At 43.3% G+C, this 16,230-nt stretch overlaps 1 protein-coding gene across 1 annotated transcript in view; it reads right to left on the reverse strand.

The window, feature by feature from the left end:
• DKK3 (dickkopf WNT signaling pathway inhibitor 3) overlaps nucleotides 1–13,780 on the reverse strand; it is a 32,095-nt gene extending 18,315 nt beyond the window's left edge. The window contains exons 1-3 of the mRNA XM_005150643.3: nucleotides 13,527–13,780; nucleotides 11,333–11,470; nucleotides 10,749–10,832 (exon numbers count right to left, since the gene is read on the reverse strand). Of these exons, the coding sequence (XP_005150700.1) occupies nucleotides 10,749–10,832; nucleotides 11,333–11,470; nucleotides 13,527–13,703 (399 nt within the window). The 5' untranslated portion in view covers nucleotides 13,704–13,780. The remainder of the gene's footprint in view (nucleotides 1–10,748; nucleotides 10,833–11,332; nucleotides 11,471–13,526) is intronic.
• Between the last annotated feature and the right edge of the window lie 2,450 nt (nucleotides 13,781–16,230).

The raw sequence follows: 16,230 nt of genomic DNA on the forward strand, positions 1-16,230 counted from the left end.
CATGTAATCAAAACCAGTGGAAAAAATTTCTCTTTTGCCTTAAAGCTTTTCATCTTGTGTGATTAATTTTGTTACATAGGTCTGACCAGAGGAAAGAGAACATTGCTGATCAATTTTCAGTGCTGCCTAAAGACAGACCATATTAGGATCTTTTAACAGATATCAGCAGATCACAGGAATTTTCACCAGACCACATGAAAGATTCACTCTCCTGACTGTATCTGCTAACTCAAGATAAAAAAAACTATTTAATTTCTCTTAGGGTTAATAGGTAGATCTACTAAAGGCAGAAAGGAAAATCATTCATGGTGATTTGGTTTTTTATCTCTCTACAACTTGAACATGATCTGCAAAAGACATTTGGACAGCCTTGGTTCCCGAAACTCAGCATGGTATGTGTGAGATGACTAAACTAAAGCCAGGGAAAAGGTAAACAACTGCTCTTTGATTTACACTGCTCCCTCACCATGGGGACTTGTTTGCAGAAGAGTTGTTCCAACCAGTATGCAAACAAGGAAACAGCAAATAACTGAATACGATGTATACCTCCCAACAGAAGAAAAGTTTCAGGCAAGCCAGAATTTATTTCCACAATGAACAAGAACGCTGAAAGCTTTAAAGTGGTGCATGGCTCTTGGGTGAACACTGATGAAGCAATGGGTGGGCACTGACTCTTTAAGAGAAAGTCTGTTGTGGAGCCCTCTGGAGAACTTACTGGTTTGCTGCTGTGTTTTTACTAACCGTCATCTAAACACTGAATCAATTCTAGGCACAGTTGCTGTGTTACGGTTAGTTTATTTTTTATGAGGAGAACTCTATTCTGAGAAAATCTTTCTTCAATACTTAATTAGTCAGGGGTAGGAGTCCACATAGGTAAAACTAGTGAGGCAGTCCTTTAGCCAGCCTGCTTTTGTGTAAAATTTTTCTTTGGAGTCTAACTGGAATAGATATACCATATAACAGCACATGAGGATCTCACAATTTTTAAAACAATTTTAAACACAGGCATTGACCTGAATTACTAATGAAAAGTGTTACTTTCATGATATCTATTAGTACTACACAGTTTTGTTTGCCTAAATTGACAGAAGAAAACCTTACACTAAGCTAGACCAATGGGAAATATGAAGGAAATCATAGAATCATAGAATAGTTAGAATTGGAAAGGACCTCAAGATCATCTAGTTCCAACCCCCCTGCCATATCACCCAAGGCTTCATCCAACCTGGCCTTGAACACTGCCAGGGATGGAGCATTCACAGCCTCCCTGGGCAACCCATTCCAGTGCCTCACCACCCTCACAGTAAAGAATTTCTTCCTTAGATCCAGTCTAAACCTCTGCTGTTTAAGTTTCAACCCGTTACCCCTTGTCCTATCACTACAGTCCCTAATGAATAGTCTCTCCCCAGCATCCCTGTAGGCCCTCTTCAGATACTGGAAAGCTGCTATGAGGTCTCCACACAGCCTTCTCTTCTCCAGGCTGAACAGCCCCAACCTTCTCAGCCTGTCTTCATATGGGAGGAGCTCCAGTCCCCTGATCATCCTCGTGGCCCTCCTCTGGACTTGTTCCAACAGTTCCATGTCCTTTTTATGTTGAGGACACCAGAACTGAACACAATAGTCCAAGTGAGGTCTCACAAGAGCAGAGTAGAGGGGCAGGATCACCTCCTTTGACCTGCTGGTCACGCTCCTTTTGATGCAGCCAAGGATACGGTTGGCTTTCTGGGCTGTAAGCGCACACTGAAGCCAGCTCATGTTCATTTTCTCATTGACTAACACCCCCAAGACCTTCTCCGCAGGACTGCCATGAATTTCCTTTTTGCCCAACCCGTAGCTGTGCCTGGGATTGCTCCCACCCAGGTGTAGGACCTTGCACTTGGCATGGTTAAACTTTATGAGGTTGGCATCAGATCACCTCACAAGTGTGTCAAGGTCCCTCTGGATGGCATTCCTTCCCTCCAGTGTATCAACTGAGTCACACAGCTTGGTGTCATCGGCAAACTTGCTGAGGGCACACTCAATTCCATAGTCCATGTCAGCGACAAAAATATTAAACAAGACCGGTCCCAACACCGATCCCTGAGGGACACCACTTGTTACTGATCTCCAGCCAGACATTGAACCGTTGACCACAACTCTTTGCATGCAGCCATCCAGCCAGTTCTTTATCCACTGAGTGGTCCACCAATCAAATTGATGACACTCCAATTTAGAGACAAGGATGTCATGTGGGATAGTGTCGAATGTTTTGCACAAGTCCAGGTAGATGACATCAAATGCTCCACCCCTGTCCATCATTTACATAACCCCATCATAGAAGGCCACCAAACTGATCAGGCAGGACTTCCCCTTAATGAAGCCATGCTGGCTGTCACCAAGCACCTTGTTGTTTTTCATGTGCCTTAGCATGCCTTCCAGGAGAATCTGCTCCCAGATTTTGCCAGGCACAGAGGTCAGACTGACTGGTCTGTAATTCCCCGGGGCATCCATTTTCCCCTTCTTGAAAATGGGGGTTATATTTCCCTTTTTCCAGTCATCAGAACTTCACCTGACTGCCATGATTTTTCAAATATGATGGCCAGTGGCTTTGCAACTTCATTTGCCAGCTCCTTCAGGACTGCGGATGGATTTCATCAGGTCCCATGGACTTGTGTACATTCAGGTTCTTAAGATGGTCTCGAACCAGATCCTCTCCTACAGTGGGCACAAGGTCTAGGTTTCCACAGTCCCTGCGTCTGCCTTCCAAGACTCGGGTGCTGCGGTCAGAGCCTTTGCCAGTGAAGACCGAGGCAAAGAAGCCATTCAGAACCTCAGCCGTCTCCAAGTCCTGTGTAGCCAGTTCTCCTGAAAGTTTCCGGAGGGGGCCTACATTGTCCTTAGTCTGTTTTTTATTAGCTACATTCCTATAAAATCCCTTCCTATTATCTTTAACATCCCTTGCCAAGTTTAGCTCCAATTGTGCCTTAGCTTTCCTAACTTGGTCCCTAACTACCCTGACAACATCCTGTATTCATCCCAGGCCACCTGTCCTTGTTTCCACATTTTATAAGCCTCTTTTTTCCTGAGAATTTTTCTCAGCAGCTCCTTATCCATCCAAGGAGGTCTCCTGGCCCTCCTGCTGCACTTCCTTCTAGTTGGGATGCAACACTCCTGAGCTTGTAGCAGGTGATCCTTGAATATTAACCAAGAGTCTTGGGCCCCCTTGCCCTCTAGGGCTATATCCCATGGAACCTTGCTAAGCAGGTTCCTGAAGAGGCCAAAGTCTGCTCTCTTGAAGTCCAGGACAGTGAGCTTACTGCACGCTCTTCTCACTGTCTCTAGGACCTCAAATTCAAACATCTCGTGATCATTGCATCCAAGACTTCCCTGGAGAGTCACATTTCCAACGAGCCCATCCCTGTTGGTGAGCACAAGGTCAAGCAGGGCACCTCTCCTCGTCGGCTCCTTTATTGCTTGCAGAAGGAAGTTGTCTTCCACACAATTGAGAAACCTCCTGGATTGCTTGTGCCGGGCCATACTGTCGCCCCAACAGATGTCAGGGTGGTTGAAGTCCCCCATGAGAACAAGGGCCTGTGACCGTGAGGCTTTTCCTATTTGTCTGTAGAGTTCTTCATCCACAGGTTCCTCTTGATCAGGCGGTCTGTAACATATCCCCACAGTAATGTCTCTCATCACTGTTTTCCCCTTAACCCTGACCCACAAACTTTCTGTTAACTGATCAGCTGTCCCCAGACAGAGTTCCATACTCTCCAGCCTATCCCTAACATAAAGGGCAACTCCCCCTCCCCTCCTACCAGACCTGTCTTTTCTAAAAAGCCTGTAACCTTCCATTCCAACACTCCAGTCAAAGGAGCCATCCCACCATGTTTCTGTAATGCCTATTATATCATACTCCTGTAGATGTGCCCACATCTAATTCCTCTTGTTTATTCCCCATGCTACAGGCATTTGTATAGAGGCATCTGATCCGAGCTCCAAATGAAGCCGGCTCACTGGCTGGAGCGGCTAGACTATTACTACATTGCTCAGAGTATTTATTATAGGTGCTGGCAACTGAATGGATGTCTTGGATGGAATGATGCTCCCCTCCCCCAACACAACTAGTTTAAAGCATCCTTGACAAGTCTGGCAAGCCTCCCAGCAAAACCACTCTTCCCTTTCTTTATCAGAGCAGTTCCACCAGCCCCCAGTAGGCCTGGCCTACAAATGCTGGCCCCATGTTCGAGACACCCAAACCCTTGACTATGACACCACCCTTTTAACCATTTATTAACCTGTCCAATCCTAGTCACTCTTTCAATTATTTTTTTTTGTTACTAGCAAAGTAAATTTACTAAGCTTATCTGAATGACTCCAGACTCCCATACCGATACAAACAAGAGCACAATCTGATACCTTTAATTAGGGGTAACCCATTTACTGTTGCATCAGTTATTTGCCTGTAAATCCAGGCTACTATTCGAGAAAAAAAAACTAAATAAAAGAGATAATGATGTGTGTTCTCTGACCTTTGGTGGTTGTGTTTTCAGCCCAAACACCTGCCTGGTTTGCCTCACCTCTCAGCAAAAGGCATCTTACTTCTCTTCACTCTGATAAGGTCTAGCAGCTGTTTACACCTGCTTGTTTGTTCAGGGTCACCAAGCATGATATCTGAGTCCATGGAAACGGCAGTCTCACTTTTCTCCATATCATGCCTATTGCAGCACTATAGTATTACAAAACATCTTCTATTTGTACACACTATCCATTCCTGATTCTCTGTGTGGATCCATAGCTTTCTACACAGCATTCTCTCTGAGGTAACAAACCCACTCAGAGTGGACTAAGTTCAGTAAATAAGAATGTGGAAGCTGAGCTGAATGACACATCTCAGCTGGCAATTACAGAGGTTTCCCACCTTCTTCCTCAGAGAAGTTTCTGGACGCAGAATCAGAGGTGGCACACATTTTTCAAACTGCTTATGACTGGTCTTTCCATTCATTCAGGCCAACCTTTGGATTTTTTTAACTATAGTCCAGTTAACATCAGATCACCAGTAAAAAGGTGGGGTTTAGAGATACACTGTGACTGACAATAAGTCCATTCTATCCTCCATGAGCTAAATTAAACCTCTTAATAGCTTTTGCATCATTAAGAAGTATTTGCTGCTTATGGAGTTACATATATGCTCAGAGGTATGCACACACTCCATCACACCTCTCATACAAGAAGGATGTCACTTCTGATGAGGTTGACTAAGCAGACTGCTAGCATCAGATGGGTTAGCAAACTTAAAACATCAGAAGGGCAATGTACACATCATACTGCCTTGAAGAAGTTGTGCAAGAGACTGAAAGAACTGGGGATAGATTTTCTGGTGAAAAGCAGTAGGTTTTCACATATGGTAAGATTTCAAAGAAATACCTATTAGCTTTCCTGCAGGAATTTAGGTGGATTGAGACCCAGCCTACAGGAGGCATTTTGGTTTAAAAATCAAGCTATGACTTGCAAACACTTGAGAAGTACTACTTAAAAACTACCCATTGTTTGTGACAAAAGAGAGTGCATGCAGGTATTCTGCTTACAAAAGGCCAGTGAAATTGTTTTAGTTTTTTAACAGGCTGTCACTGCAAGCTAGTAATGCTTTTTTATTATTCTTTTTCAGAAAGCTTTAGCCTATATTATAACAGTAATAATCTATTTGAGTTACTCTGTTTTTTATAGACTTGAAAACCAGTGACACAGCTTATTCAGATCTCTTCATTCTCTCCTGGAGTATTAACTAGAAAGTGCAGTTTGCCTTATCTACTCTTGCACTGAGAATTACGCAAAGGGTAAAAAATGAACTAGTCAAGAAGAACTGTAATAGTCAAGACATGGTTCATGTAACAAGTTATGTTGACAGAGCAATCTGGACAGTTAACAAAAGCAAACTAAGAGTGTTAAAGAATTAAATTATTAAGTTTACAAAACCTACCAGATTTAGATATCATGGGATTTTTTGCTAGACAGACACCACAATTTCAACCTAGGAATACACTTACTGTGTCTATTGATAGTTTAAGGTTGTTAAGTGCAAGTCACCAGGAACTAAACATCCTGTGAAAAATGAAGCAAAAAAAAAATGGACCCAAATATAGGACTACGATGCCCAAGTAAGTGTCCTCCTTGAGGCACAGGCATGCCAAAGGGAGAAGAGATCAACACCAAGATGCTGCATGTTCAAATTTCTACCACCAGCTGTTCTCCTGCAGTGATGACAATGAAAAAAATTGCGTTTTCCATTCCATTAATGCTTCCTTCTCAATTTTCAAAGCTCCTTTTCACTTCCTTCTTTCCTCTCCCTGGAGCAGTATGAATCCCAAAAGAAAGTTACTCCAGAATATGTGGCTGCAAACATAGTGAAATCATATGAAAGTTGCTCAAATAGGAATCAAGCAGTTACTTCAGCAGTTCTGGATATAGAATCATAGAATAGTTAGGGTTGGAAAGGACATTAAGATCATCAAGTTCCAACCCCCCTGCCATGGGCAGGGACACCTCACACTAAACCATATCACCCAAGGCTTCATCCAACCTGGCCTTGAACACTGCCAGGGATGGAGCATTCACAACCTCCCTGGGCAACCCATTCCAGTGCCTCACCACCCTCACAGTAAAGAATTTCTTCCTTAGATCCAGTCTAAACCTCTGCTGTTTAAGTTTCAACCCGTTACCCCTTGTCCTATCACTACAGTCCCTAATGAATAGTCCCTCCCCAGCATCCCTGTAGGCCCTCTTCAGATACTGGAAAGCTGCTATGAGGTCTCCACACAGCCTTCTCTTCTCCAGGCTGAACAGCCCCAACTTTCTCAGCCTGTCTTCATATGGGAGGAGCTCCAGTCCCCTGATCATCCTCGTGGCCTCCTCTGGACTTGTTCCAACAGTTCCATGTCCTTTTTATGTTGAGGACACCAGAACTGAACACAATAGTCCAAGTGAGGTCTCACGAGATCAGAGTAGAGGGGCAGGATCACCTCCTTTGACTTGCTGGTCACACTTCTTTTGATGCAGCCCAGAATATGGTTGGCTTTCTGGGCTGTGAGTGCACACTGCTGGCTCATGTTCATTTTCTCATTGACTAATACCCCCAAGCCCTTCTCCGCAGGACTACCATGGATTTCCTTTTTGTCCAACCTGTACCTCTGCAGAGAAGTGGAAGCTTGGTTATGGAGCACTACAGCTTACCCACTGAAAACAAATTTTGCTCTAGAAAAGGGTGAAATGGAGCCCCAGAGATTAATGTTTAATTCTTCTACTATTTTGTTTCTTCTTGCTATTTTACTTTGAGACTGAAGATAAAGGCTGAAAAGTGCTTTAAACAAGGCCATTTTAATGGGGGTACTATCCATTCTATCTCTACAGATAAACCTGTCACCTGACTGACAGTCACTTAAAGAGCCTTCCAAGTCAGCTTGTAAAAGCAGTTCCACAGTGACACAGTCCTCCCTGCCCAGACCTGCAGGGATCCAAACATCAGCCTCTAACCATGGAAATAAAGGCCTGGTATCATGGAGTCTATCTCCTAAGGACCTGAATGTGTTTGAAACTCCTAACCAGCTGCTGTATTTGCAGAGGGTGGTGCCAAATGTGTGTGTGCACACAGGCACCCACTCACCTTTGCAGAGAAAGCAAGAAAGAGTGCAGAATCCACTGAAGGCACCTCTCCTTCCTCTCCCACAAAGAAACTTTGACCTGCACTGTGTAACTAAGGCGGAGGCACAGTCATGCCCTTGAGAGCCTCTACCATCAAGGACAAGTGAAAGAAATGAATGTGCTTCACAGTGCCAAAGACAAATAAAAAATGTATGGTACTGGTATACTCTCCCTAGATATTAGCATCTTTAAAAACATCTTTCAAGAAAGAGAATTGAAAGCAACAAGATGTACTTGTCTGAAAAAAACCCAAACTTTCTAAAAAGCACATGTCGTTATTTTTATTTATCAAATTAATACAGACAAGAAAAAAATCTTAAGTACACTAGCTTTGGATTAGAAGAGAGGGCTTATATGAAATGCTACTCTGAGTGCAACTGAGTAGAAATGCAACCAACATTTGTGCAGCAAATCTTTTCAGTACCAATTTTGTTTCTTCTTATTTTTCATGCTTGTTTTTCATTGGTTAGGCTCATGTATCACAACTGAAACAGGACTAGTCAACAAACTAGAAAAAAAAATTATTTTCATATGGTAATAAAGAGTGCTGTTACTTTATCTGCATTCTATATTTGAGCAGACTACTAGAAATTAACTCTGTTAATTTGCAAGCTAACCAGTGTCCCTACAGATTTAAATTATAGAGTATATGCGCATTAAACTCAGGAGCAAGTGGGTGTAAAACCCTGCACAGACATAACATGCACATCCAGCTGCCTCTTGGCTGTATTCAGGTTCTTTCAAGGCACAAGACTGTTGGATCAAAGCCTGACATCTATGCTGGTGACTGCCAGTCCTAACTGATATCTGAGAAAGTGAATGTTAGTCAGAGAATGTAAAAGGCATCTCCAAGTCATGCAGTGCCTCCAAAGAACTGGATTGCATTAACAAAAATGGCAACCAGCACAATTCCTCTTCTGGAGACTTTAAATACAGATAGTCTTCTTTCCATTAAAATACTGTCAACTGAGCCATTCAGTAAGAAAGAAAACAGTCTAAAGAGAATACTTTTGTGATGTAAAGCCAAGAAGAAATACTGTCTGAGAGGTAGAAGCGTGTGTGTGTAAGATTATGCCTTATGTTTCTGTAATAGTGTATCTGAACTATATGTACGTGTATAAACCTAAATACACTATAGATATGTGTAATTCTACCTGTTTGCAGGGATGGCACAGGCACTGTCATTTAAAAAGCCAGGCACTGTGATTAAAAAAGCAGACACAACCTATTTTCCATGAAGCTGCTTCCAGTGCCAAATTTCATTTCAGTCAGTATGTGGATTTACTATTGCAACACAGACCTATCACAAGACACATCTTTGCCCACTTGTGAGGCTTTTGTGTCATGTCCCAAAACCCAAAAAATGTAACTGGAAAAACTTTCAGTGATTTCAGTGGCTTATAGTTTGGCTCAGAGAATAAACGTGAACTGAGGGTTGTGGAGTTCCAGTTATTACTAATTACCACAGCAATAAATTATATAGTTTACATTTCAGAGCAGGTGGTTTTGCTATGGTGTTTGATGAATTGTTGTATTTACCACCCGGTTTTGAACCTAAAGTGAAGGAGCTGTGGTTCTTTAAGTTTCATAAGCTAAGCTTATAAGCTGAACCTATGAAACACGTTTAGTTTTCAGTTTTCTTACAAGATTAAAGTTGAGCTTGTATGATAGCACATGCCTATTTCTTTTAATTGGCAGACTGAAAATAAAACTAAATATATGCTTCTCAAGAGACACCAATCTGAAGGCCACAGGAATAGCATTAGAACAGGGGTCCTGTTCCCAACAGCTGGCTCCCTACAGCCTCTGCTACCAAATTCTTTATCCTCGTAACACAATGTCAGTATACATTTTCAAATGACTGTCAATACTTATAGCTACTATTATACAAACCTCTTGCTACATTATAATACACAGCAGGATGAATCACTGATGCATTGCAGAACAGCATATACTGACTGTATTTAGAGACCCACTGAGATAATCTCCAGATTTCAGAAGGTTTGTATTTGTAACTTCCTGGAGAATACAAAACCTATGCATGTTATTACTGTGTTGCTAAAGTTTAAAATAAGCAGCAAAGAAGCAGAATTACTCTCCCACCACCTACTGGCCTGCAGCCTGGAAAGTGACTGGGACATCCCACAATGTCACACGACACTTCAAGTATGAAAATGTATGTATATAATAATGACCTAAGGGGCCAGTGCAGTTTTATGTAACCCATTTTCCCCCAGTATTTTTGTCTTAAGTTTACAGATCTAAACAATAGTGCTTTTTAATTTGGGCAGAATTTTTCTTCCACTTGGTAGGTCTCTCCTTGGCAGCATATTTTTCTTGCTATAACACAAATTTTCCAATTCTCAATTTCATGCCATTACTCTTAAAATAGTTCTTCAAACTTGTAGTGCCCTAAATTATTCATATTCCCCCTTAATGTTTAAAGTTTTCGAGTATTTTCAGATTTACTGCTGTTAGGCATCTCTTGGTCAAATTAATATATGTGTTTACCCACTTGCCTTAAATAACAACCAAATATGTCTCTTGGTTGATTTTCCCGTTTAGCTTTTTCTCTAACTTGGCAACCTCTAAATTAGGTTAGGCTGAAAAGCAACTACAGACATATATTGTTCTGTAGACTTCTCATGATAGACAATTTGGAGTTTATTTTCCAGTGTTAAAAGTTTAGAAAGTTATTTTTTTTAGGAAACCCAAGAGCACAAAGAGGACATATATGAAGAACTGTTATACTAAAGGTTTATTCGTGCTGGGAAGGGCTCTGTAACTATCTTTGCTATTTGAGTACAACATTTACATTTGACAGACAAAGTGAATATTCAGATCAAGCATCTCAGTTAACCACAACATTGAAATACTGCTTCCAATTCATAACATAATACGCCTAAGTTAAATTAATAAAAAAACAAAAAGCATTTTTGACTGCTTACCCATAATGGTTTTGTGTGTTTTAAAGCATTCAGAAACTTCACTAGGTGAACTGCATCACCCTCTTCTGAGTGATGAACATAAAGCATTTTCTTTAATATTCAACAGGAAAAAATGTGCCCACTTACATGATTTCTTTTATTTTCTCCATCTTTTATAGATGTAATAACTGTCTCAGAAAAAACAGTTGATCCAGTTTTGTTATCTGTAACCTGATACAACAAAAGAAGAACAAAATATCAGACTACAATTTTTATTACTCCTTTTGTTACTCTCAGTCCTACATTGTGCAATACTTAACTCACCCACTCCTTTTTTTCCCATTTTGCTGTCAATCATACAAAAATCCTAATCTGGAGGAAAAAGTAGATTACAAGGCTACCTCCTCATCTATTCAAAACTTCACTGTAAGGAAGCTGAGTGTGAGATGGTCTTTCTTTTATGACCCACGTAATAGCTCTGTGTTCTATTTTCAGAAGGAACCTTCTTCAAAATTAATTATTATTTCACATTAACCTTTCATAACATGTGCCCCTACACAGTAATTAGTCAAGCAAATAAGAGACAATAAAATCCCAAAGTAATGATAACCAGGAAAGTATATGCTCCAAATTGTTTTATTTCTTCCCAAAATATGAAAAATTGTTTTTATTTTTGAAGGTAAGAACCAGTAGCTTGCTATATATGTTTTGCTATGTATGTTTTCTCATACCTTATCAATCTCTTGATGAGTCTGAACAGTTTTATTGCCAATTCTGGTTTCCGTGTTTGACTCATTATGGTAGTTGGGAGGTAGGTTTTCAAAGTTTACTTCTGACAGTTTTTTTGCCCCTTCCTCTTCAGCTTCCATCTGCCAAATTTAAATAAACCAACTGAAAATTAGCAACTATTACACAAAAGAGAACCAGCAGTGCTTCTTGTGCAGCCCACAGTAGCACCCTGTTTAATTATGTGATGCTATTAGTACAGAACCCCCTGTATGGGTATGCTTACTCAGCTGTTTCAGACAGTGACAGCATCAGCTTGTCTAATGGACTAGAAAAACAGTGATGAGCTAAACCGTTGAGCTCTGCACTGTTTAAGCCAAAGTCAGTCCCTCTGAGGATAACGTGTGCAAAGACTAGTGACAAGTTGGTATCTGCACAGGTTGATGCCAGTCAAGAGCCCAGCTTTCTGTTTTTCCCAGAAAACCACTACACACTTCAGACACACTTTCCCAACCGACAAAGAAATGAAAATGTTCTGGCAGGGCAGAGACATAGCCAGAGCCCCCGAAGTCAATAGAAGGAGTCCTATAGATCAGGGTGCATACATCCAGAATTTTATTCTCCACTTCAGTTCCCACAGTCTTTGCCAGATGAAGGCTCAACAAGAAAGGGAGTGCTCTCTGAATCAGAAGACAGAGTAAGGTCAGCAAAAAGGCATTGTAAACAACACAAACTGTGACTAAGTTGCATCCCATTTTTATTTGCAACTGCTGTAACTGAGCTAGGAGGCCACAAGTTCAGCCAGGCTGAATAACAGGATTTTTCCCAAGACAAGATTTCTCTTTCTGGTATGTCTGTTAATTTTAAATGACAGCTGCCAACCTTTTTGTGTGTAAAGTTTTTATCTGTTAAGATGCAGTCCAGACAACCCACATTTTGTGCTGTGTATAGACCATTCCTCAATCCATAACTGACAACAGAAGAATAAAACAGGCAGAAATTTTGACTAGATCTTTAACTAAGCATACTTTTTTGGCATTGTAAAGAATACTTTTTAAAAGAATGAAAAGAATGGTTTGTCTTGATGTGTTTGCAGTCTAAATGAAGGGAATGACAGAGGCAGATTTCAGCAACTGTCCAGAAGACAGTAAAGGTTCAGGAATTATCTAATTATAGCAAACAAGAGTCTGTTTTCTCAGTGGATTGTCAGTAAAAGATGGTTTTGGACCATGCAATTTTTGAATGAGAGGAAAAGAGAGTTTGGAAGGACGATTCTTAACACAAAGGGGGAAAATGTGCAGAAGTAAGGGGAATGCAGGAACAAGGTCTTTGGGAGTGGATACGAGACAATAGCTCGGGGTCTAGGCTGAGTTCCTGGCTCTGAAACAGGTCCCATGCAGTTCTGGGTAGACAATTTGAGACCAAAATACAGAAGGCCCCTGGGCAACCTGGTCTACTGGAAGATCATCCTTGCCTGTAGATGATCTTAAGGTCCTTTCCAATCCACGCCATCCTATGATTCTAACCACTTCCTGCACATGTGTTTTCAGGACTGTCTTACACTTTCAGATCCTGGTTTGGGATAACCTCTTGTTATTGTCTTGGTTCTGTACAAAGGCAATAAAGTAATTCTTCTCTTCAGTCCTCCCCGTGCCACGTACTGCTGTTTTCTCACTTTCTGAAGCAGGCGGACTATTTGCCTGCACCTTCTCCTCGCCATCTTCCCGGGTGGCTTTACAGTGGAACTCCCCGGGCCGCAGGGCAGCAGCCGAGGGGCGCAGGAGTGCGCGGGCTATGTGAGGAGCGGGCCGGCAAACCCTGCCGGGGAGCAGAATAGCGCCAGGAACTGAGGGGAGCCCTCCCACCGCAGCAGGGGCCGCGCCGGCGCCCCGCACCTCCCGCCTCCCCGCCTGAGGAGGGCGGCAGCGCCGGGCGGCGGCACCGCGGCTCTCCCCCTGCTCAGGCAGCGGCTCCTCACAGGGGGGCGCGAGCAGGGCCGGACGCCGGCTTCCTTTGTGGCACGCATGGAGCCGGCAGCCGTGAGGGGACGCGGGGAGGCGGCTCCTCACAGGGATCGTCGAAGGTGGATGAGTGAGAGGATCGAGCCGCTGCGCTGCCCGCAGGTGCGGTGCGGCCCGGCTCGGCCCGGCCCAGGGGGCTGAGGGAGAAAGGGTCCCCCACACCCAGCCCCCGCCTCACCTCTTGCACCGCGTTGCGCAGCTTGTGCTGAGTGTCCTCCATGAGAGCCTCAACCTCCCGCAGCATCTCGCCCAGGCTGGCCGCCCGCCGCCGGCTGCTGGCCCCCACCGCGGCGCAGCACATTGCCCCCAGCACGGCAGCCAGCAGCAGCCATCGCGGCCCCGCTCTCCGCAGCATCCCTGAGGCACCGCTCCCACCGCTGCCCCTCAGCAGTGCGGGCTGGCTCTCCGAGGTGGGGCGGGGCTGGGCGGGAGCGGGCGGCCCCGCAGCGCCGACCTAGCTCCGCAGCCTCCCGCCGGCTCCGCAGCGCCGGCCCACATCGGCCTGGCCAGGCCCCCACCGGCTCCACAGCCCGGCCCGGCCCCCGCGGGATCCCGCAGCCATGCGTGAGAGGCACGGCAGGGAACGGGACCCCGGGCGGGAAGCGGCGCCCTGGAAAAGCGGGAAGGGCTGAGGGAGGTGCGGGAGAGATGCTGAGGGAAAGGAGCAGCAGGAGCTTCCCGTCCAGACCCGAGTCCGCCCTTCCGATGATTTTTTTTTTGAGCAGGTTTAATGCGAATAGGATGGTGCTTCATCCTGGAGACGAGAAGGCTCAGGGGAGATCTTACAGCAGTACCAGTACCTAAAGGGCCAACACGAAATCCGGAGAGGGGTTTTTGACAAGGACATGTAGGGACAGGACGAGGGGGAATGGCTTTAACTGACAGGGGAGATTGAGATAAGATACACGAAGTTCTTTCCTGTGAGGTTGATGAGGGCCTGGCACAAGTTACCCAGAGAAGCTGTGAATGCCCCATCCCTGGCAGTGTTCAAGGCCAGGTTGGATGGGGCTTGGAGCAACCTGGTTTGGTGGAAGGTGTCCCTGCCTCTAGCAAGAGTTTGGAACTAGGTGAGCTTTAAGGTCCCTTCCAACACAAACCATTCCATGACTCTATGATTATGTATTTTGCTTTCCAGTCCTCACCAAAGGTTTTCAAGAGGTGTTTTCAGCATCAAGGATCTCTGAGAGGTGATACATCCTGCATTTGTTGGCCAGCACCTCACTCTCCCTGGTTGTTTCCTTTCAAGTTTATTTCTAAAAAAACTTCAGACAACAGCATTATTTTGTACCTGTGTGCTTCATTCCCTGTTCCCACATTATTCTTCCTCTTCGTGCTGCACCCCAAGAATTTAATGTACATTTTTTGCTGCAGTCAATGCACTGCTCCAGGGCAACATTTTTGTGCCAAGAGAGAATTGACCTGTAAGTCTCATTTTGTTTTGGAGCCTGGGTGAAAGGTAATCATGAGTAAAGTATTTCTGCAGAAACTATTTAAGTCTTGCAAATTTCCTGCAAGTGGATTATTACAATAATCACCAACATAAAATCCAGTGTTATTGGCAGCCAAAGGCAGCTCCATTCAGCTCTTACTGCTAGCAGAAATGCTATAGCATTTCTACACTAGAGGAGCAGTAGGGTGCTGCAGCACCCTCAAGTGCTTACACTTGCCCTTTGCCCTGGAGCTGCCGAAGTCCCCTGGGCAGCCATAGGCCCAGGGATGCTGTACCTTGCTCTTAAGCTGAGCTGGTGAAACGTGAACAGCGTTTAGTTCACAGTGATGCTGTGTTGTGCCTGAGCTCATTAGCCTTACTGAAAGGCAGGTATAGACATTAGGGCATGGTGCTCTGCTAGCAGCCTGATGTGATTCCAGGCATGAATAGGTTCTTCCCTGAGTTTGAAACTGGGTACTTTTCCCCTCCTTATCACTTGATCTGCACAGTGTAGGAATGTTGTAAACTAAAAGGAAAAAATTGCCGTAGATGGCAATGTATCTAAAATTTAGGATTTTTAATTATTAATCTTAATCTTCTTTCTTGGCTCAGTCCAGAGTGCCTATCCAAACAGGTTTATCTACATGGAAAATTTTGGGGTGCACATTTAGTCTAATATGGTTGTATTACTATAACCTCCCAAGTCTGTGCTCATACTTTAGTACCCAGGTACAGGTTTGGTTTACAGTTAAGTCATAACAAAGCATGCAGCTAACATGAGAGCTGTTACTGGTTTATTTTTCTCTCAACAGAATAGCTGCTTTATAGCTATGTGTACAGTAGTAAGGAAAATAGCTATATTTGTATAATTACACTGACATACAACCTAGATCAGAGCCTGAGATACTTTAATTACTTATACTGAAAATACTATGCCTAGATTATCTCCCTCTGAGGTTAGTGAGAAAATTACCATACATTTCAGTGGGATTTACACTCCTTTAAGCAGAATTACTGAGGACCAGAAATAGTTTGTAGTATTGATCACCTCTTCTGGTCATTTATTCTGCATTTTTCATCTTGTATGATTAAATCAACAGTGACAAGCACCAAAAAAAAAATTAATCTGTACTTAATGTAACAGAACCCTTTAATCAGGTCATTTGTATTTTCACAGCAGGAAGAAATCCATATCTGTATTGCAAATACTGCTATTGGACTGGTGCGAAGTCTTGTTTCAAATTATGTTAGGAAAAAGATGTCAAAGAGAGTACGTTTTGAACTATAAAAAACTTTCATAGCTAAGGTGCATCCCAGAGAACTGATATTTTACTCAAACAAATTAACACAGCTAAAGATCATCTCTTCCTGAATGCATACAATATACAGAAAAACATACATTACACAAAACCACATATGATCTTTTTGCCAAGATATAATTTATTCTTAGACT

The sequence above is a fragment of the Melopsittacus undulatus genome, chromosome 8, assembly GCF_012275295.1.
Source record: "Melopsittacus undulatus isolate bMelUnd1 chromosome 8, bMelUnd1.mat.Z, whole genome shotgun sequence".
NCBI lineage: Eukaryota > Metazoa > Chordata > Aves > Psittaciformes > Psittaculidae > Melopsittacus > Melopsittacus undulatus.